A 21,789-nucleotide genomic window follows, 5' to 3' on the forward strand; every position below is an offset into this window, starting at 1 on the left:
TGCTCCTCTCCCCCTTTGAATCAGGGTTGCTGTGCAAACTATAGCGCAAGCCTTCTGAGACCAGGGCAGAGGGAAGCTAAAGACAGGCACGGCATGGCTTCCCACAGCCTGTGGAGCAGCGCTGCTGGTGCAGGGTGAAGAGACAGTGGATGCCGTTTGCCCTCTGAGGCTGTATGCTTCCCTCTTGGTGTCTGACTGGTCAGAGCATGCAAGCTTGGCTACTGTATGGCCATGAGAAGGTGCAGGCGATACTGCACTGGTTGTGCTGTGTGTCTTGGGTCAGGAAAGACACGCTGCTCCTCAGCCTTGGTCAACACAGCAAGGTTTGGTAACGGACATGGAGTAAGGGATGCGAAGAGCACAGGGGTTGAGTTGACTCATGGTTGGAGAGGCAAGGGTCACAGGATGTGGTGGGGATGCAGCAATAAGAAACCCAGAAAATGAGCTCAGGCTATAATCAAGACCGACAAGAGGTTCACCAGAAGGAGAGGTTAGACTTCAGTCAGTTTGTTCAGGCAGTTTTATCAACAGGAACCCTACAAGAACCTATCGCACAAACAAGCAGCTGATTAACTTGACCAGCTGTTGCTATCTTAAATCTGATGGGCAGATATTTTTAGGGGAAAGCAGGGTTAACATATCTATGCAGCATAACCTTTTTTTTTTTCCTCTGAGGAAACTCTCACGAGGAGTTTCAGTGCTTGCAGCCTGCATGCGTGCAGTACTTACAGCTGTGCAGTACACTTTGTGGTCAGACTAGCTGTACCATGTCCACATCTGGTGGTGACGGTGACCTCACCCTTCACCTGTGTTACAAATACAGCAACTTTTGAGATTAAGCCATCTAGGACAATTTCAGAAGTCCAATCTTTTGCTGAACAATTTGAAGCATTTTCTTCCTAAATACTAACTCAAATGTTTACTGCCTACACAAAACCTGCTAACGGTAGGGCTGCTAAGCACAACTGGGATACCTGAGGCTTTAATTGCAGAATGTGACTCAACAGGAGAGCAGGGGGAGTCAGGGTGGGGGCTGAAGGAGGGACTGGATAGCTACAGGACACAAAGATTTATGCATGCAAGAGAGGAAACATGGGGTTTTGGGGAGTTTCCAGTTATGGTCCAGGTTGAAATGCAGACCTGTTTGAGTCATGCAGCCCAGAGCCAGATTTTGACTCTCAGTGAAATAACCTTGGTGGCCTGTATGGAAATATATATGGATTCATTACAGGTGCCCCCAGGGATGCAGTAGGTGCGTATGGTTCTGGCACGTGCAGCCATGATGCAGGAAGGGTGACAGTGCTGGGCTGCTGATGGCTGGGAAGTGTAGTGCAAGGTGGGACGCCCAGTGAGCCATTTGCTCAGTGCATGGGACTTGGCAATCCTGAGGCTCAGGCTTGCCAAGGGTTAGATTTGTGAAGAGATTCTGTAACATGCAACTGTTCCTTCAGGGTCTGTGATTGAAGTTCACCTGTAAAATTTGCTAAATCCAAACCCTGCCTCCTCCTCCATCCCCCCCTCCAGCACCCTCCATCCCACACACGTGCACACACTACATTACAGGTACATTAGTATGTCTGCTTAAAACTTTGCTGTGTATCAGTGATTCTGTTTGAAATGTAGTGAGCACCCAACTATAGCACGTAACAGCATTGCTCATTTGCCCAACTCTTTGTTTGATCTAAAGGTTAAAGCATTTAAAACAAAATCAAGAAAACACAGTGCTTCCTAACAGAGGCAATTGGATTCCTCTGGAACAGTATGAAACAAGTCTTAACAACAAACTGCCAAGTAGTACCACCATGTCAATGGGATACTTTCTTCTCAACTTCTGGCAAAGGAGTAATTGTCCTGAAGAACTCATTGCATTATTCTTGGGGATGTGATTCAAAAGATTTAGATGCTATGTTTCTGCCTTCAGTGATGCTATTAATTGGTTTTCAGACACATCCCCATTTTGTCATTTCTAAAGGTGAAGGCTGTTCTGTGTTTTGTTAATGATGACAGCATTGCTGAGAAAAAGGAAGGTCTAAAATATTTAACTTTAAGAACATGACAGATTAAATAACCTGTGGGGTCCTAATAATCATCAGTCACAATGTAGGAGATGACAAGGTGAAATTTGTAAGATGGCATTTTGTCACTTGGGGTAGTCACTTAAACTGACAAAAGCTATACATTCTGCTCTGCAGCTTCTTTACTCTAATTGGGCCAATTTTACTATCATGCTATTATCCTGCACAGCAGAACTGGTGACAAACAAAGAAGCTTTTGTGATCTCAGTAGAATATTTTTCCATGAGCTCAAGAAAATTTCTTCTTCGCCAAAAAAGAATGAAAATTGTCCCTGTATTTTGTGACTGGCCAGAAGCCCAAGACTCACGTCGGGAAAAAGTCTAATCTGTATTTTTAGTTCCTGCTTGCTTATCGTGGGATTTTGCAGAAAGGGCCACAAGTCAGGGGAACTGTGATCGCCTTTGGGATTTTTCCTGTTACATGTTGAAATAACTTTCCTCAGGATATGGTGGGGATAAAAGAGAGTTAAACTTCCATTTTCTCACTTTTCACAATTTTGGCAGTCTGCTTTAATTTAGCCTTGTTTTCTACTATGCACCAGCACGTAATAATTCCCTTTAAGCATATAACAACATGAAATTTGATTGTGTTAGCATATGCTTCAGTGTAGTTATTGGGAAACGTAATTCCTTTTGGAAAAGTTAGAACTTTGGAAGAAAATTTATCATCAATGGCTACATGAAGAGTAGTAAGGGAGTGGTTCTGTAAGTTGTTAATGTAGTGTGAAATTGTGAAACAACCCATCTCATTAAAACCAAAAAAATCTTACGTATTACCATTCAGAAACTTTGGGCAAAAATATGTGTAGTAACGCACATTTGTTAACATGGAATAAAATTACACTGAAGTGTAACATGGTGTGTATGTGGAGTGGGCACATATCCAGCTGATCTAAAACAGTCATTTCACGGAAGTGTTAGGCTATTCAAATGTATTGATATAAAGAAACAGTAAGTTATTATAATAAGCATTGTTTTTCTGCTGCATAGAGGTAGGAAAATGCCGTTACTAATGCTCTCCATGCCTTGGACAAAGACTGCCTTTGTTTTTGTCCACTGAACAAGATATTTACAGAATCACAGAATCACTAAGGTTGGAAAAGACCTGTAAGATCATCAAGTCCAACCATTTAAAAAAAAAAAACCACCAAACAAAAAAAAAAACCCACCCCAAAAAAAAACAAAAAAAAACCCAAAACCACCCACAAACCACAAAACACACCAGAACCCACACCAAAAACAACCCACCCAACACCACACAGCACCATGCCCATCAAGCCACATCCCACAATGCCACATCCACACGCTCCTTGAACACCTCCAGTGATGGTGACTCCACCACCTCCCTGGGCAGCCTATTCCAATGTTTCACTACTCTCTCAGTAAAGAACTTTTTCCTAATATCTGGCCTGAACCTCCCCTGGCGCAACTTGAGGCCATTTCCTCTCGTCCTGTCACTCATCACTTGGGAGAAGAGACCAACACCCACCTCTCTGCAACCCCCTTTCAGGTAGTTGTAGAGAGTGATAAGATCTCCCCTCAGCCTCCTCTTCTCCAGGCTAAACAACCCCAGTTCCCTCAGCTGCTCCTCATAAGACTTGTGCTCCAGACCCCTCACCAGCTTCGTTGCCCTTCCCTGGACACGCTCCAGCACCTCAATGTCCTTCTTGTAGTGAGGGGCCCAAAACTGAACACAGTGTTCGAGGTGCGGCCTCACCAGCACCGAGTACAGGGGCACGATCACCTCCCTGCTCCTGCTGGCCACACTGTTTCTGATACAGGCCAGGATGCTGTTGGCCTTCTTGGCCACCTGGGCACACTGCTATTTATATTCATTGTTTTGGAGACACTGAAGTTGGAAAACTGAAGGTAAATATTCCTCTCAGTCCTTTAGCACATTTAAGTCTCCAGGGTTCAGATTAAGTGGTGGTAGTGGTGAGTAGTTAGTCAGCACTGCGTAAGGCACCAAAAATTCTAAGTCAGACTACCAAAAACATTATGTTGGTGTCTCTTTGGCTGAAGAGTTACATCAGTTTTCCCAGACTTTCACTCTTACCCTTTACCCCATCTATGTATGTTACAATTAGCAGCTCCTCACTTCAGCAAAAGCTGTTCTGTTAGCTGAGAGCTCACATCTCATTCCCAGGTACCCTGCTGTTAATTCTGCCTTCCTGAATTTCCAGGTCAAGTCTGCCTCCCTTTTGTTACATTAATGTTGCTTTCCAAGTGAAGTATGCTCATCTCCAGCCTCTGCAGCTATGTGGTGCTCACCTAGCCCTAGCAGGACCTAGTGCCCATTGTACCTCGGACCCACCTGAGCCACCAGTGCTGCTCCTCATGCCATGACTTCTGCTACCCCATCAGTGCAGAGCCCCTCTGCTCCATGGCCTTCTTCAAGCCCATCAGCTCTGCACTTCTTGCTGTATCCAGACCAACAGACACAACTCTCATTCTTGTCTGTGCCCTGAATTCTGCCATTCCCAAATCCTGTTCCCCTGTCTCCCAGTCCTGATCCTGCTTTCTGCTCCTTCTCATCAGTCCTGTCTGTACCTCACTCCTATTTGTAAACCCCCTATATCTGCCTACTGCAGCTTCACCTCCCTTTCTTCCAAGGCTCCTTACCTCTCTCCAAGGTGGGTTGAAAGCCTTAGCAGGTTTATCTCTTCTTCTTAGGCTGGAGTCCTTTCAGTGGCTCTCAGGAAGGGAGCAGTCCCAGAACTCCCTGAGCAGCTCGGTTTTTCTTCCCAACATCATCCCCTTCGGCAGTGAAAAACTGCCGAAAGCAGGGCACATAAAAATTTAAGCTCATTAAGGAGCTACAAGGAACTTTTAATTCTGAAGTTGGAATAATTTTCATAATCACTGATACGCTATGGATCAGCACCAAAGACTGATAATGAGGACGTATCAAAATGCATGATTAAGAAATGACATGTATTATGAAGAAGTCTCCATCTAGTAGCATACATTCTGGCAGAAAATTCTTCCAGGAGATGACAGGACTTAAAAAAAGGTCTTAAACAGGACTGACACAAAGCAATATACTAATTATTTGGCAGTGCATAATATCTTTATTTAGAACAATAAAGTATATGTATATAATGTAAATTCCAAATTTGAACTGGTATAAAAAAGGATCAGGGAAAACATCTATCTTTAAGAGGACACATATATACATACTCATCACATTTTATAAACTTTGTTGATTACCTTCAGTCAGAATGTAACTATGCAAGACTGTGCTGACATTTACATTGAAATAAATGAATTTGCCCATGACACAACCAGCAAATGTCTGTGTCTCTATCATTAAAGAGTCTGAAGTTTCCGCGTTCCATCAATCTGATAACATAATAGCAACATGCCACCATTACTGTAGATCTGCATTTAATAGACAGTTGAATCAGATTCCTGAATTGAAGGATGTTGGATAATTCTTAAATGTAAATCTAACTCAAAATATCTGTGTTTTATACATACAGTTAGTTTTTCAATTTAATCGTTGTATTGTGTGTACTGAACAGTTTCAGCATATTACAAAGAGAGAGCAACAGAGAAAACAGCTGGTGAAGATCAGAATCCAAAAAATGTGCAGGTTGTACACATATTCCATAGTATAGCACATTTTATAAGCTTACTTATAAAATGACCTTGTGATGAAATAAGTACCATTAATTTATTCAAGTAAACACACATCTAAAGTAACACATTGAGTTACTCAGTATATCACTATCTGCTTTTTATTCTCACAAGGCCACCATTAATTGCATGCAAAGTTCAACTACTCCAAAGGAAACCTAAAAATGTTAGTTTCTCACAAAACCACAGATACCTGAAAAACAAATTTGGTTGACTTTTGTATAAAACATACAACACCTACTTTCCCCCAATTTCATTTTACAACAAAGGGCATTCATTTTCTAACTGTGTTAATGCATGGGCTGTGTCTACCCAAAAAAGAAGATTGGAAAACTGATCACTCTTCAGAAGTTAAATGGCTTACAACTGGATAAAGAAGCAATTAAAGGACTATTTCTGCCATCACTACTCCCACTGAACAGTAACTTATTCTATCTCCATTGATTTCAAAGATGTCTCACAAATCAGTAGTCTTTCAAAATTTCACTACATCTGAAGTAAGGGCCTCCTTAATGGGTAGACAAACTGGGCACAGAAATTTTCAGATAATTTCATGATCACATTTCCAAATGCCATGCCATCCACTGCATCCACGAATGTCTCAAGTGTCCTTCTGCTTTGCAAAATGATTGAGAACACCCAGTGTTTTCTTCAGATCTCTCAAAAGGGGGTGGGAAGAACAGGAAAACCATGAGCTCTAACAGTTCTGCTACTCCATGTGTCATACTACTTTGCTGCATATTCAAAGAACAATGTTTGTGATGTGAAGTTGGAAGCTTTACACATGAATTTTCTTTCTGTTCTCATGTAGCCTTAAATCGGCCTTGCTCCATGGAAGACATTGAAGTATCTGACGCTATTTAAAGTGACTTAGCTACTATGTTGAGCTGTTACTCTTGGAAGGTGAACATTTTGCAGCAGTCTATCTGGGTTTAATATAAGTTTCAATTTACAGCTGAGATGTTCTTTAGTATTGAACAGTAGACTAAGGAGCCTGAACCATCATGCATTTTGAATATCAAAGTATAATTTGGGGCACACCAATGTGCAACATTATTGTGTATTTGATTTTCTGGCAAAAACGCATTTAGGAAAACTAGCATTCTTATGAACAAAGAACATTAATAAATACAAGATTTTTGTTTAACTGAATCTAAGACTGTAAAACTTCAAATACATAAGCTTGCTTTGAGAACGTATTGTATAGCAACATGAAGTATTTAAGGTTTTTGTAAAATGCATAAGGATAATTGCTTCCATTTACTGTGGATACTTTTTCGCTCTGTCAAAATCAATATGCGGTTATTCTCCGCATTACCTATAAGGTGCAAATTTCCCATCAGTTAGGTCATGCTGACACTTCTTTCAGGCTAACTCTTAAGTAAGTTTGAAACACAAAGTCTGAGGGCCTTGTGAGTAAAGAAATACACCATGTCAAATGAGATGAGCTGCAGAGGGGAATTGTGTTGTTTGATTTTTCCAGAGCTAAAATTTGCAATGCACTTGCTTTTTAGAAATGATGAGCAACCTTATTTCTTATTAAGTGGTGAGTGCTCCAGCATCTTCTGAATAAAAATGAAAGCCTAATTCTCACATTAAGCTTCTTTTGATCTAAGAAGAAGTCTAAGAGAAGTTTCTCAGATGATGCAAACCCCAAAGCTCTTCTAGCATTAATGGAACTATGCTAAATTGTACTAGCTGAGAAGGACTTGAGGACCCTTTTCTGACACCCAGGAAGTGCAAAAATGCCTCAGTGTATATATAAAACCTAGTTCCCCATGACCAAATCCTTGTATCAGTGAATTCATGAGAAGTTTTGACATTGATCTCAGTAGGGTCAAAAGTCCATGCAGAGTGGCTACATGCACACATAAGCTGTTTTGAGGTTTTTTTTTTTTTAGTAAGCATGAAAGATGAATCCGTTTTACCAATAATACACACACACGTATATATTATATGTATGCCATATTCTTTTTATGCATGGTTCTCAGAAAATTCATCAGATGATTAAAATTTCCACAAGAATTCTTAAAAAATTAAGTAATGATATACTTTAAAAAGAACTCCAACTTTACACAAAACATTAAAAAGGTGGTGGGGTTTTTTTTTAAGTTTTCAAGTTACTTAAACTAAAACTCTTGCTGACCTGGTCAGTTTGATGACAGACGACAGTTTGTCATCTGAAGTGAGCCACTTTTACCTTCTGAAGTACAAACCCCTAATACAGATAAATAATTCATACCCATTATCTGGAAAGAGCCAGGATGAAAAGATGCATGACTACACTTGTAACTTTTACCATGGTATTTTTAGGGTTTACTTGAAAATGCATATCTGTACATCAGTCCTGTACAGATTCCACGGACGCTGTACAGCAATAGATGCAGAAGACAAGTGGGAAATAAAGCCTTTCTCTTTTGTTTCAAGAGAATTAACTTTAAGAGTGGAGAATGCCAGGATAGTAAAGCTTACTAATCATTTAAAACACAATGCATACATTAATTACAGCTGATGTAAGAAAAGCTAAATACACTCTCAGGATCTTTCAGATTTTCTATGCTATACATTTAAAGACAAGGTATCAATGGCATGCATCTTCAGCATTTAAAATGCATTTCACGCGTTTGTCTTTATTCTGATGTTTGAACGCAATTCAGACTCTTTACTTTCCCTTCCCTTGGCATGGCTGGAAATTTTTCCAGTGTTCACATACCCAGCAGTTACTCTTAATGCTTCGAAGCTCCATGAGGTACATTCACCTCCTGTTTACTTTGTCTTCATCCAGTATTTGCTTCTCCTGAACAGAGACCACCAATGCTGATGAATTCTTGTGGCTTTCTGGGGTGGGCAACCAGCCACCTGGCACCCGACAAGAAACCACATGTTGCTGTACACACGACCTTTGCCAGGCATAAACGCAGCTCCTTAAAAGTAAAAGGCTAGAACACGGGTCCATAGCATGACTTTGCTTTCAAGTTTTATATACAATATTGAAGAGTCTGTTATCTGTATCCATTTCTGTGTTTTCTGTCAGTTCAGAGAACTCCATCTGAAGACACCAAGGTAAGGTAGAGGACACAGAACTTAATTTAAGGATGCAAAGGTATTTATGACTTTCAATGATTACACATAGTTGGAGGCATTTGAAAGATGCTTTTAGTTCAGGACATGTACTTTGTTTGCCAGAGTCAGCTGCAAGTATTAATGCAATTAAAAATCCCCAAATGCCACACAAGGTAGATATTCACATGAGATACAGTCCTGCGAAGTGCACACTCTTCTTGTCGTTGTTCAATTCAGTGTTGGTTTCACAGTAACAAACACAAATTGTCCTCATTTCTATATCATGTCTACGGAGTCATGGGCAGCAACAACAGATGCAGACTCAGTCTGTCACTCCAGAAGGAATACGAATGTGCTTAAAGCTGCTTCATTTATGAAGCGAACATGGAACTGTTACCTGCCTGAAGAGAAAACCAGAAATTATAATTTTGCTGCTTAGTTTTCCTCTCTGTATTACTTAACAGTAGAGCTTTTCACAGACATATAACATAGACATTTTTCCTTATAATTTTGGAAATACGTAATTCAACGACACTTGCATAGACATTCCTTTATTCTGAAACAAAAATTACTGTTATAAGATGTACTTTCCTGGTCCAAGAACACACTTGCCTGCAAAAGCTCATCGATGTCATCTACGGTGATGAAACAACTCTCATGGTTTTACAGATCTGTTTTATTTGTGCATTTTGGTATCTGGTAATCTCTGGCAGCAAACTTCCCTTTGAAGTCATCTGGACAAGCCAATATCAAACTGAGTTTACATCTTTTGAAAAATCAAATGACTTGTCCAACGCAGTGATGATTTCCCTTCTCAGTGAGCAGATGTTAGAACAAAGCAGTTAAGGAGACTGGAAATCTCTCAAGTTGTAGCTAACTAGATCACAACGAAAACTCTGGAATAAACCTGAGAGTGACTGCTACAGGATAAACTGTAAAACCTGGATTGCCTGTTACAGTCTTATGCGGCTCTTTCCACCCACGAGATAAAAAGAAGCATCTAGCACTGCCTGTATCTTCCAGACCCTTGCCAGAGATGCCGTGGGTTAAGCACAGCACAACTCCTGTGGTTAGAAGCCCTTGCCAGCGACATGCACTGTTCTGCGGAGGACAGCTGGGACTGAGAAAGCTCACTCGCCTTTGCTGCTCACTCTTACATACTAAAGCAAGAATGGTGTATCTGATAAGGCTACAGAGACTGCAGACTGTGCTGAGTAAACAACAATTAATAGAAGCTCAGGTCTACTTGGCCTGTTCTCCTACACTCACCTGCTAGTTTAAGGAATGTGTTTTTTAGGTCACGCTGCTTTGAAACAGCTGTAGGAAAACAGCTGAAGACTTCTCCATATCGGCTCTCACGCCAAAAAGGAGAAGCAGTAGCTGTCCTTCATTTTGGAATTCCGGCATATTCATTTTGCAATATTCAGGTTAAAAGTCAAATGCCTAAATTAATGATACAGGATTAATTACATTAGCAGCTAAAGATCTTAGGTGCAAACGAAGCCTACTGATAACAAGTTTTATTTTATTTTTTTCCCCAATGGACTCTGAATCACCTTGTATTTCAGCAGCCAAAAGTTATTAAGCCTGTGGTAAGACTGTCAACCATAACAACTTACCAGTACATGAAACAGTAACAGTGTTGAGGGAGAAAAAGCAACAGCTACGCTTGTAGATGTTCTTTCTCTTTTTGCTGCAACATACTGAAAAAAAAAAAAGGTGCTTTGTTACTACAGTGCTAGTGTTTCAAGGAAATAGAATGGAAGGTTCTATTAGTTAAAATAAAAACATTTTGTTAGTTACAATAAAAACGTTTACATGTAATAAAACGGAATCCAAAGTATTAGAATTTATGTTTGATAATAGGTCTTCCTACTTATAGAGGAATCCTGCAAATTTCTCAGGGAAGAGGGAGATAAAACCATATGCCACATATTTAAGAAGGTGCCTGATGGAGAATGTAACCTGTTCAAATTTCCTGTTAAGGCCATCTCTTGCATTTCACTGATTGTTCTGTTTCCTCTTTCCTCTTTTCCTCCTATAAAGCAATGATGGTTTATATTTCCTGTGAAGTTAAAAGGAAGATGCACAATTCATTTCACAAGTTTTAATACCTGTGAGGATGAGATGCAGGGCGAGTTATTTGTAGCAGCTAATATACTTGGTGAATACACAGTCTTCCATTCTAGCTACTGTACATGAAGAAAATTTGTTATAAGAATGAATTATTCTAGAAAGTTTAGACACTGAAAATTTCAGCTCCTGCGACCAAAACTGCTAGATCAGAACCTTGCCTATTCCTGCCTTCAACAGAAGGCAGCACCAGGCATTTCACACAGTGTGAGAAGCCTACGGGGTAAGACGTGTCCTTTTGCCATCTGCATCAGATCTTTCCCTTAATCCCCCATAGTTAAATTTTAACCAAACACCCTGAAATATGAGGTTAAATAATGCTCTCAAAATGCTTTAGCATGAACTATTCTAACTTAAAATATCCCTAAGTGCTTTTCTGAATTTCACAAATTCCTTTGCCCAAGTCATGTTCAAGCAACTTTGAATGTCTTCAACTGTTATTTCTAAGGTATATTTGATTGACTGAGTTACACAGGATGACATTATGAAGTTATCATTACTTGAATGAGTTCTCATTAGCTTTCTATGAACATTGAAAAAAACCCGGAAAACATAGATGCTTATATACACATACCCTGGGGAATGTAAAAAAGTGAAAGAACACAAAAAATGTTAATGTAAAAAATATTTAAAAGGATTTAGAAGCACAGCCAGGAAGACACTGTTTTCTATTTATCTACATAATATCAACCTAGCTTTACACCACACAGCAAATGACAGAATTTGTTGCTTCCCCTATAGGTCTCAGCAATCCTTTCTCACAGATAAAGTAAAGGTCCTGTTAATAAAATTTTGTATACAGAAATCTCCTCTGTATCCATTTTTATATTTAAACTAGGAGTTCCTTTAAAGGACACACCCTAAGCACACATTTTGCCTCTACAGCAAGACCCTGTGTTTGGGTTTTTTTGTGTTTGTCTTAGAGCTAGAGAGAAACCTTCAGGAATTAGCTCTCAAAGATAAACTTACAGATGTATATATGTATATAAAGTAGAACAATATACCTTATCTCATTTTCCTCTTGACAGTCATGACACTGTGCAGTTTCATCACTTTCTGGTCTGGATTTAGGATGTGTTTTCTGGGAAGAAAATGCATTAAATATAAATATTCTAAAGCTTTCTTTAACAACTCCCTAACATACATCTGCTACTGCTATAATTTTACTATCAAAGACTTTGTCTTGTAGGCAGGGGCACAAGGGGCAAAAGCAAAAGAATCCTTTTCTCAAGATATAATAGAAGAACTGGGAAATTGGAAGAATCCCATGTTTTTAATTTCCAATTAGACAGCTATCATGCTGATAAGACAGGATTTGCACTTTGGTGGTGGAATTCAAGAATTTGACAACATAGATTTACATTTGCAAGTCACACAGTTCAGTGAAGATCAAAAGAGATGTCTCTTGCTTTCAGATGCAGAATGGTTCTGTTCTCCCTCCCTCTCCATAGCTAAGAAATGTAGTATCACTATGTAAAAAATTAAATGTAATATTTCTTACCTTCCAGTACATGGCTCCCAAAATAAAGCCAATAAGAAGAGACAACAATGATGTCAGTGCTATGCTGATCCCTTGCAGGCTGGAGCTGCTAACGAAGCCAAGTGTCTCTTCTGTAATTACAGATATTCTTGTTAGTGAAGACAGATGTATAACAGAAAACTATCTTCAGGGCAACACTATTAGCAGGAGCACTCTTATGCACCACCTACATAACAGCATCTTAAACGGCAAAACAGATACTTCGAAGTGCTGTGTACATGAGGTGCACTTCATACAAGATCTCACAGGAAATTTTTGACCACGAGGATGCTCCTCCCATTTCTGCAACAGCTGTGTTGAATAGTTCCAACACTAATGCTCTTTTTGTCATTTGTAGAGAATTTTCTCTTTCCCGCACTTCAAAGTTTTGGGTTTATCAATTTTTAAAGGACTTATTTTGTAACACAAAGTAATTCTTTGAAAGAGAATATATCTGTCACTTCATGCATTTCCTTAAGTTCCATAAGACACATCCCACTGACTGCAGATAGACACTTTGCCTTGCCACTAATGAACGACCAACGTGAGGCCTCTCGAGGGAGGGTAATTTAACAAAATAAGCCTGACTCCACTTCTAATGTCTGTCTGGAAAGGTCCTGCTGACTTCAGTAAGATCAAACCCTTGTACCTTGAAGTCTAGCTGTGTGTTATTTTGTTGCTACCATTTCTTGATAGCTTTTTACATTTTATATGGAAGAGCCCTGACCCTAGTCTTTTATGTACCCAAGCAATTCCATTCCCCTCACAGGGAGCTGTATGCATGCTGAGACTGAAATGTGGCCCTCCAGTTATTTAATCAAGAGCAGGATGTGAAAAGTCCTAGAGAGTCACCCTGGGATCCACCTTCTGAAATGCAAAGTGAGCCACAGGAGACTGTTAGGAGACCCAGTTTTGGTTCGTTTCAAGATTTGGTGTCTGCAGCTCGAATGGTGGGTGTATTGTCAGATTACAGGAAAAGAACCAAACTGTAAGCACTTGGAAAGTGTAGGTGATTAGATACAGAAATGAAAATGGACTGATAGCACTAGAAATTTGTGTGACTCATGCAAACAGCAAATGTCTAAGCACATGTGGTATGATATACTGGGTCAAGCAATGTGCATTTAGTACATTATTAAACAGCCTCTAAGAAATCACTTTAGTTTAGCAAGGAGCATTCTCATAATTAACTAGCAACTAATTTTCAACTCTCTGAGATTTTCTGATTCACATGTTGCAAGTTTTTACAGAAATGTTCTTTTTATCTCTGAAATTCAGCTGTGTCTTCTAGAGTCACGGTAGACAGAACTTAAAAGTAAGAAAACAAAAAGACATATACTACATATATGTCTATCTCATACAGTCTTTACAAACTCTAGGTTCTGACTATAGGGGCTTGAATTTTACTTACGTATTGTAGACTCGGCACACTAAAAGGAAACATCGGTCAAGCAGAACCGATGCTAGCTTACCGTGAAAGAAATCTGTCTACAGAGGAGAAGGGAATGATAGCAGACAAAGTTCTACAGAGGTGAACATCAGCTGAGAAGGAGAGGCTATCAATTAGTCTGCCTCTGTCTGCTCGGACAGGTTTGCTTGCAGAATTGACCTTCAAGAAATTTGGACAAACTCAAGTAGGGTAGAGCCAGCCTGAACATCTCAAAAAAAAAAAAAAAATTCCTGTCATTGCTTTATCTGAATTGTATTCTCAGCATATTCTCAGAAAAAAAATTCCTATATTGCTCGTGTGCTCTAGTCAAGAAAAATGCAACACTGATTTGCCTAATGCCATTAGCCATTCTTCCCAGTGAGAGACCGCTGAGTTATACAACTGAATTATACAAATCCTATGGGGATGGTCATGTTTTCTGGATTCTGCCCTGCAAACTTCAGAGAAAAATGGAAAAGTTAAATAAAAATCCAAGGAAAAACTCTTCAGGTCATATAGAGCATAACTTATTTGATAACATGTTATGGTAGAGTGTATAACCTCAAAAATTCTCTGCCTACTCTGCAATGCTGGGCAGCATGTCACGGCAAGCATGCTGATTTTTTCATGAACTTCTAGAGAAATGTTCTGTATGCAGGGTGATTAGTGATAGTCTAGCACCCTCATTTTTACTGTTATTTTTGACAAACTTTACAGAGTCTTAGACAACAGCAGAGCTCCTTTTACAATGAGGTATCTAAATGTGGAAAAAACTGATTTCTGAGAAGGTATCTTCAATGCAGATGCTTTCTTCAGCATCTATGGAAAACTGAAAGGAATTCATAATTAGCTTTCCATGTGGGGACCTACAAGCCAGGGACAGAGCCTAAATACAGTCAATTTGCAACACCCTCCCTAGCCTACCTTTTAAAAATGACAACAGATTTTTTTTTCATAACTTGATAGTGTAAGAATTAATTTGAAAGTTAAGTAACCTATAACTACCTTAAAAAGCAAACAACAACAGATTATTTAATTTTGCTTTCAAGTCCAGAAGAGTGTCTTGAAAGATGCCAATAGGTTTTTATTCTTTCCATAGGGACCTTTTCCTCTGTTAGAAACTTTAGAACTCTACACAGAAAGATTCCCACTCCCACAGTTGTAAAGTCAGAGCAGGAGAAGGAACAGGAGGAACCAGGTGTATCAGTAACTTTGTAAACTCCTTGGGCAATGCCAGAGGAACTTCTGGCTTTGCAGTTAGCATATTATTCACTTAAAATAGATTCTATCCAGCAAGGTGCAAAAGAGGAGTGGAAGCAGGCCAGCACCTCTCAGAGCTCTCACTCTGCACCTTAGGGAGGAAACCATTAGGAAGTGAGCTCATCTGATGCAGATTTATGTATAGTCTTCATGGACATTGGGATATTAAGCTGTGAACAAAATACATTTACATTAAAAGCCACTCAGCTACACAATGAAGTTATTGAGCTGCTCTCCACCTTGAACCATGTGTGTAGGTTTAGCAACCAATTACGATTCAAGGTACTGGCCCGATTTTTTTGCCGTATATGTCTGAAAGGAAATTTCAGTTTACCTCTGCTCAGCTCCAACACAATTACCACAAGATCTTATCTACAAAAATGCAGAGGAGCTCTCACCTGTTCATTAGGGTTTTCCATTAACTATAAAGTTGGAACAAAGGCACAGAAGGCAACACCAATTGCATTAAGCCATGGGTGAACATTTTCAAGTTGTTGTGCAATTACTGAATTAAACTATGGTATTCTTTGCTTAATTGTAAAAGTAGACCTTCTTCCTAAAAGCAGTTATAGAGATCTCTGTGTTGACATGTTCTTTGAGCTGCTCAGTACTGAATAATAAGGCTAAATTAATTTGAGGAAATTATAGGCAAAAATGGAAGAAAGCAACAGTGAACTTACCATGAAAATATAAATAATACTATGGCACTAAATTGAGTGAGAAGTGTTAGTAACAGCTAGTAAGTTCAGGCTTTAATCAGAGCAATATGAAATTGATCTGATGGGAAAAAAATGACTACTATTTATTGTTTGGTTCAACCACTGAAAGAAGAGATCAGGACTCAAGACTTCTTATCCTGATACTTGTTCATTACATAGGAACCATCTCATCTGAATTCTCTAGACTATGCATAGTATAATGATCCAGAGAAATATCAATGAGACTGGTATTTAAACAGTTAATTGGAGTTGGACTACAGCCAATTAACACAACGAGAAGAAAACAAACCAGCCTAAATAAATTGGGGGTGATGGTGGTGGTGTTTTGAGAATTTTATGGGGGAAAAGATGGAGTGGGAACATGCCACAGACCTACATTCGATACTACATGGATGAAAACAGCACTATTGCCATTCAAAAAAGATTAGAATGGGATAATTGTTCCATTTTACACTTAGTTGGGGTAAGACTTTTGGTGTAGATTTGGTCAAGATTCTACTCTATTATAGTAGGTTAATTTTATTGTTGTGTAATAACAATGAAGTCATGAAATACGACTCTTTCAACAAATGTAGCTACAACATGAAAAAAATGTAATTTAGCTAATTTATACAATTTCCATGATAATTATTTTACAAATTATTTTATTAGATGCTGCACTTCAGGATTGCCTAAGTTGAATTTAGAATTAAGAGCATTTTAAGTTATCTAACTACACAGACTTTATTAATAGAGTTAAAATTTAATATTAATCTGGAGGGGTTCTTTTGCAAACAGTGAATGCTTCTAAATGGTCTAGAAACCATTAATTTTACATAGCTCAATTTAAAACCGTTTAAAATTAAAGAGGGTCATTTAAAAAAAAATATTGCAGTAGTTTGTGTCTGGAGATGCTTTTTTCAGGTTACCCCTCTTCTCCAAATACTTTCCTTTTTAAAATTTGAATCTAGTGGTGCTGTTCTGTGAACAGTACTGAAGCCAGCAGACAGGGTCCCCTATTCTGGGGAGTCTTCACATGGGTCGTAATAAGGTTTATTCATTGTTGTTCCTTCCAAGAAGGTAGGGATTAAGTAAAAAAGAAAAGCTACTCAGCACTAAAAGCCAAGACAAAACTAAAATCAGTACTGAAGACCATTTTCAGGCAGTAAGACAGAGATGCCAATAAAGATGCCACAGGTCCCTCCCTGCAAAAAACTCCGAACAAATAACTAAAGTGTAACCAGTCAGCATCCAATGTCCAAATTAATGTAATTTAATCTGATTATGAGTTCAAATTGTCCCCAGCCACAGACATGCAGTCCTCATGTCGTTTCTACATAAGGCTGTTAACTGATATCCAATTTTCCAATAAATTTCTTAAGAGAATGATAATCAGTTAAAACACACCTGTACAGCATATGGCCAGCCAAGCAATTTCTTTGACTTACTGCATTATTTTAATTAGGCTTTTTTCCTACTTCATTATCAGTTGCAGTTATAAAACAAGATTAATAAACCTGCTTCTGTACTACCCTCCACAGCACAGACACAGGTGCCACACTCCGCTACGCTACCCGGCATCCCTACTGGATCAAAATCCTTTCATCTGAACTGCTCCTGTAACCTATCTGCCTTTCTTTTGGCTCCTCGATCCATTCCCATTGCTTCAGGCTGCAGCTGAATATTCTTCCTCTAGCAGCGACAGCAAAAATTATCACATGTTCAGACCTGAGAGAGACAGGTATGTGCTCTTTAGCCCCTTCCTGGTGCCTCAAAATTGGCCCTGGGCTCATCAGATTATTTGCAGCCAGCTCTGTGACCTCTTGGTGAGGAATTTATGGCGGTGAGACTTCTCTTTTCCAGAGAGGCAGGCTGGCAGCCAGGAGTTGAAGGTAGTTGTTGTTCCAGCCTTCTACTCAAAGGGTTCCGGGGAATGATGACTTAAGACCTTCTCTTAATTAGAAAGCAATCAGGAAGGGCTTCAAATCTGACAGCAGCTGTGAGCCAGCTAAGAGGTAGCATGCATGGTGATAAAACCCCAGAGAATAACTAGATTACACATTCCCAAGAGCAGGAGCATGAGAAGAAACTCAGTCTTAGTAGTATCTGTCCCACCACCAGGAGCTACTGTCGTGCCCACCAGGCTACATCAGGCTGCCTCCTTGCCCATGTTTTCTTAAGCGCAAGGAGTACCAGCCACACACTTCATCATCACACATTTAGATAACATGGATGCTTGTGAAGTGAAAGAGGAAAACTGTAAAGGAGATACATTGCCATCCTGATGCATCCGGGAAACAGGAACAAGGGAAACAACAACATGGTTAAGTTTAAATCACCATTTCAGGAACCTCTAAGGAAAATCCCCTTCTTTTGTTCACATGGAAAGCTCCAGAGAGTATTCACCTTGTTGTGCATGATGTCACTAAAAGCCCCTGAAACTTCGCTGTTTCTTTTCACCTCAGATTCCTATACCCCTTCTGACCTCGTGAAGGGTAATAATGTTGAGGCTCTTACAGCAACATTTCCGGGCTCTCTTATCTGTCAGTGACCAGTCATGTAATACACTGACCAAGACAGATGAGAAACACAGAGATGACCATGCCAGAGAGGAGATTACAGCCTGCCAAAAGTGTAGTGACTTTGTCCTTGACCTCAACCAAAACCACGCTGACTGTGGAGCTGGCCCTACTGCGACTACAGCAAGCAAACATGGGGACTGTCTTCAGGTTTGGTGTCAAGCTTGGGATTGACAGTACTCTCAAAATGCCATGTACAGGCAACCTCTTTATCCACGTGAGTACCCTAGGCCCCATTTTGGACAGCTATTCTGATCGTTTGGAGCAACTTCCTTTTCTGAGAGTTAAAATGAGCTGTCTGGGACGGCCAAGTTTGCTGAGGCCATATGACTAGTGAGACCTCATGACAGCCAAAACGAAGACACCTGCCCTCTCCAAGTTGTAGAAAGCTGTCACATCATTGTAACTTGATAGCATCTCTAAATTTTGATTAGATAAGTTCATTGCATTTCGGTATGACAGCTGAGAAACACATGGTACACCATCAGGCACAAGCAACTTCCCATTAATTATCAAAATGGAGACACATATATTAATTCAATCACTTGTACTTACTGTTACTGCTAGTGTTACTGCCAATGCTGTCATTCCTAAGGGAGCTGGCAGCAACAGGAGGAAACAAAAATGTTTTTGTGACAGCGACTCTGGAATCTAAATAGAAAATGAGTGTGTCAGCATTATGTAACTTAAAATACAGTTCTCTCTATAGAAGATGATGGTCTATAGGGTTACTCTGATGTAGCTATAGGGCTGTTTTAAAAATCTGGCTACAGGACTGTTTATAAAGTGGATAAAAAGGCAGTCTTATTAAGAGGCAGATGTGTCTACACACTGAGCTGCTGCAGAATAGCTATTCTGGAAAAGCAATTGCTTTAAACAAGTTCTTAGGTTATGGCACTGATCTGCTTCTAGATACTACTGGTGTAACTGTGCAACTGGATTGCCCTAATAAAAAAGTTAATAGCTGTCATTAGAGAGATTAAAAGAGAAGACAATACAAAGCCTCCATTTATTGGAAGGATGAAAATGAACTGCAGAGGCCTGACTTGAGCTTGTTAATTTTTTTAAATGAAGTAAACATGGCCCTTTTCAGGATGAACATGGAGGCGACTTGAGGCTGCTGCAATTTACAACTTGTCCTAGCTTCCTATCCTTTCAGTAGTGCCACCTTAAGCTCGTTTACGGCCTTGTAAAAATTAAATAGCGCATTAATAGAAAATAATAAGAAGAACAATATAAAAAGATGATCCAGGATATATTTGGGATGAAAAGAAACAGAGCAGTTGTGAGGTTATTTGGATTACATTAAGGAATGATGTCACTAGGAACGATGGCACTCGTTTTACTGCCAGATAGAACTCAACTTAGAACAGAAATACAAGCTTCAGTGCTGGTAGTAATTTTAACTGGCAGTAAAAAGGAGACATGGAGATACAGCGTCAGATCCTTACCATCTCTGAAATCAAAGAAAAATCACCCATTTATATCTACTTAGACTCTGTTCCCCAAAATGTGAGCCATCTTACCATTCTCTGGTGTTCCTACTGTTGAAGGCAGAATGCAGTCATTCTTATCCAACATGTCTGCAAACTCCTTGTAGACCTCAATGGTACTATTAAAGTGCCTAAAAAAATCCTCAGGAATGAAGCGACTTTCTTTATAAAGGTGACCATTTTCTTTTACAAAATCCTAGGGTAAAATATAGAATTCAGCTTGAAAGAAGGTCAAGAGAGATCCTCACTTCAGCACCTCAACAGATGATAAAAATATCCAAAGATGATGCAAAGTAGTTTAAATTTTTAACCTGCAGAAGACCAAATTTGCTGTATACAATCTTCAATAAACATACAAGCCCTCTGATCTGAGGATTTCAAATTAGCTTTGCAAATAGAAATAAATTATTAATCCAGTGTTGTAAAATTGCCAAGGAATGAAAAGCAGTCTCCCATCCTATGCTGAAAATTAAGAGACTTTTTTTTAATTTCCCTCATTAAAAAAATTACCTTGATTTCACATTACTTTGCAATGTTGCACATGATCTTTTTAATCTGAACACAGGAACACAACACAATCATAGCTATTATCATAAGACTACAGGGAACAGAATACAATAGCTGGGCTACACTACTGCACAGAAGCAGGCTGAGATCCCTGATAATGTACCTAAAAATAAGAGCAGGACTATAAACAAGGAAGCCCAATCACTCTGAGGTCTAACAGGCAAGTGTGTTATGCCAGACTAAACAACAAGATTGAGGTCCATGTTAAGATCATTGATGGTTATCTTTTTTTTTTTCTTTTTACCTGACTCTGGCTTTCATAACAACTGTTTCTTATGTCAGCAGGTCAAATTTGGCCTGGGGTTACTCTGTACTCCCAAGAAGGAGGACAGTGGTAAGAACGTGAGTTAAATATGTACTAAGGAAAACTTCCTAGTTTTGACTCCAAAATTATTTTATATTTAATGCTGAAAGTACTGGACCTAAGATCATTCTTCTCTGAGGAAATCAATAGCGAGTTTTTTCTCTGAATTACATGATATTTATTTCTACATTCTACAAAACAAAATTCCTCTTCCCCAACCACATCCCAGCTGAGTGCTTTGAATCATCAGGACAAGAACACCAAAAAAAAAAAAAGAGATACATTGAAGATTGAACAAAATTCAGTTTGAAATGGAAAGGCAGGGAATGTCTAAATAGTCTCAGCAATGTAATGCTAATATATGTCAAGGTTACAAGGTTATACCACTCTAAATGAGATTGAGTGTTTCAGTCCGTTTGATTCATTCTGGATGTTAAAAAGGTGCAATTACAACAGCTAAGGACTTACTTGACAAAAATAAACGTATATGGAAGATTAAATCCTTGCCCTAAAGAACATGATGGATTTTGCCCATTTTGTTCAGTGGAACAAAACCTTCAACTACAGAACTTATTTTTAATTACTGATAGACTGGTTAGAGGTGGGTAAGGGATTAGAAAGTTAATCTTTTTCCCCCCATCATTTTCACACAAGACAATCAGACGTCACTTGAGTGAGACTCCTGGAAACCTTCCAGCTTCTGTTGGAATCCAGAAACACATGGAAATGGGCCGATATCCTCTAGTCCTTGCTGTGTCTTCATATAAAAATTCATTAAACCATGGTGAAGCTTTCAGAGCTTCACACGCTATGATACATTCTAAAAGTATATTAATAGCTTCAGCCACATCATCTTTAAATTTACATCAGGATTGCTAGCAAAATGAGTAATTTAAGCTGAATGCACAAAGAAGATTTCTTCCAGTTTCAAACAGACCAGAATGAATTAATTATCTTAAAGATGACGGTTACATTTTTGACTACTTAAATAACCATATACAGGTCATTGTATATACTCTAATTCCTTGTAA

General features: G+C 39.2%; 1 protein-coding gene across 5 annotated transcripts in view; it reads right to left on the minus strand.

Moving 5' to 3' along the window:
- Positions 1-5,134: 5,134 nt before the first annotated feature.
- Positions 5,135-21,789, minus strand: part of KITLG (KIT ligand) — a 55,775-nt gene continuing 39,120 nt past the window's right edge. Inside the window, exons 5-10 of one of the 5 annotated variants that reach the window (XM_059816150.1) lie at positions 19,921-20,083; positions 18,950-19,045; positions 12,411-12,520; positions 11,914-11,990; positions 10,396-10,479; positions 5,135-9,177 (exon numbers count right to left, since the gene is read on the minus strand). In XM_059816150.1, the coding sequence (XP_059672133.1) occupies positions 10,440-10,479; positions 11,914-11,990; positions 12,411-12,520; positions 18,950-19,045; positions 19,921-20,083 (486 nt within the window). In that variant the 3' untranslated portion in view covers positions 5,135-9,177; positions 10,396-10,439. Of the gene's footprint in view, positions 9,178-9,279; positions 9,511-10,395; positions 10,842-11,913; positions 11,991-12,410; positions 12,521-18,949; positions 19,046-19,920; positions 20,084-21,789 lie in introns of those variants that run through there. The other 4 variants (XM_059816151.1, XM_059816153.1, XM_059816149.1 and 1 more) reach the window with 4 other exon arrangements.

Source organism: Gavia stellata, chromosome 4 (assembly GCF_030936135.1).
Source record: "Gavia stellata isolate bGavSte3 chromosome 4, bGavSte3.hap2, whole genome shotgun sequence".
Taxonomy (NCBI): Eukaryota; Metazoa; Chordata; class Aves; order Gaviiformes; family Gaviidae; genus Gavia; species Gavia stellata.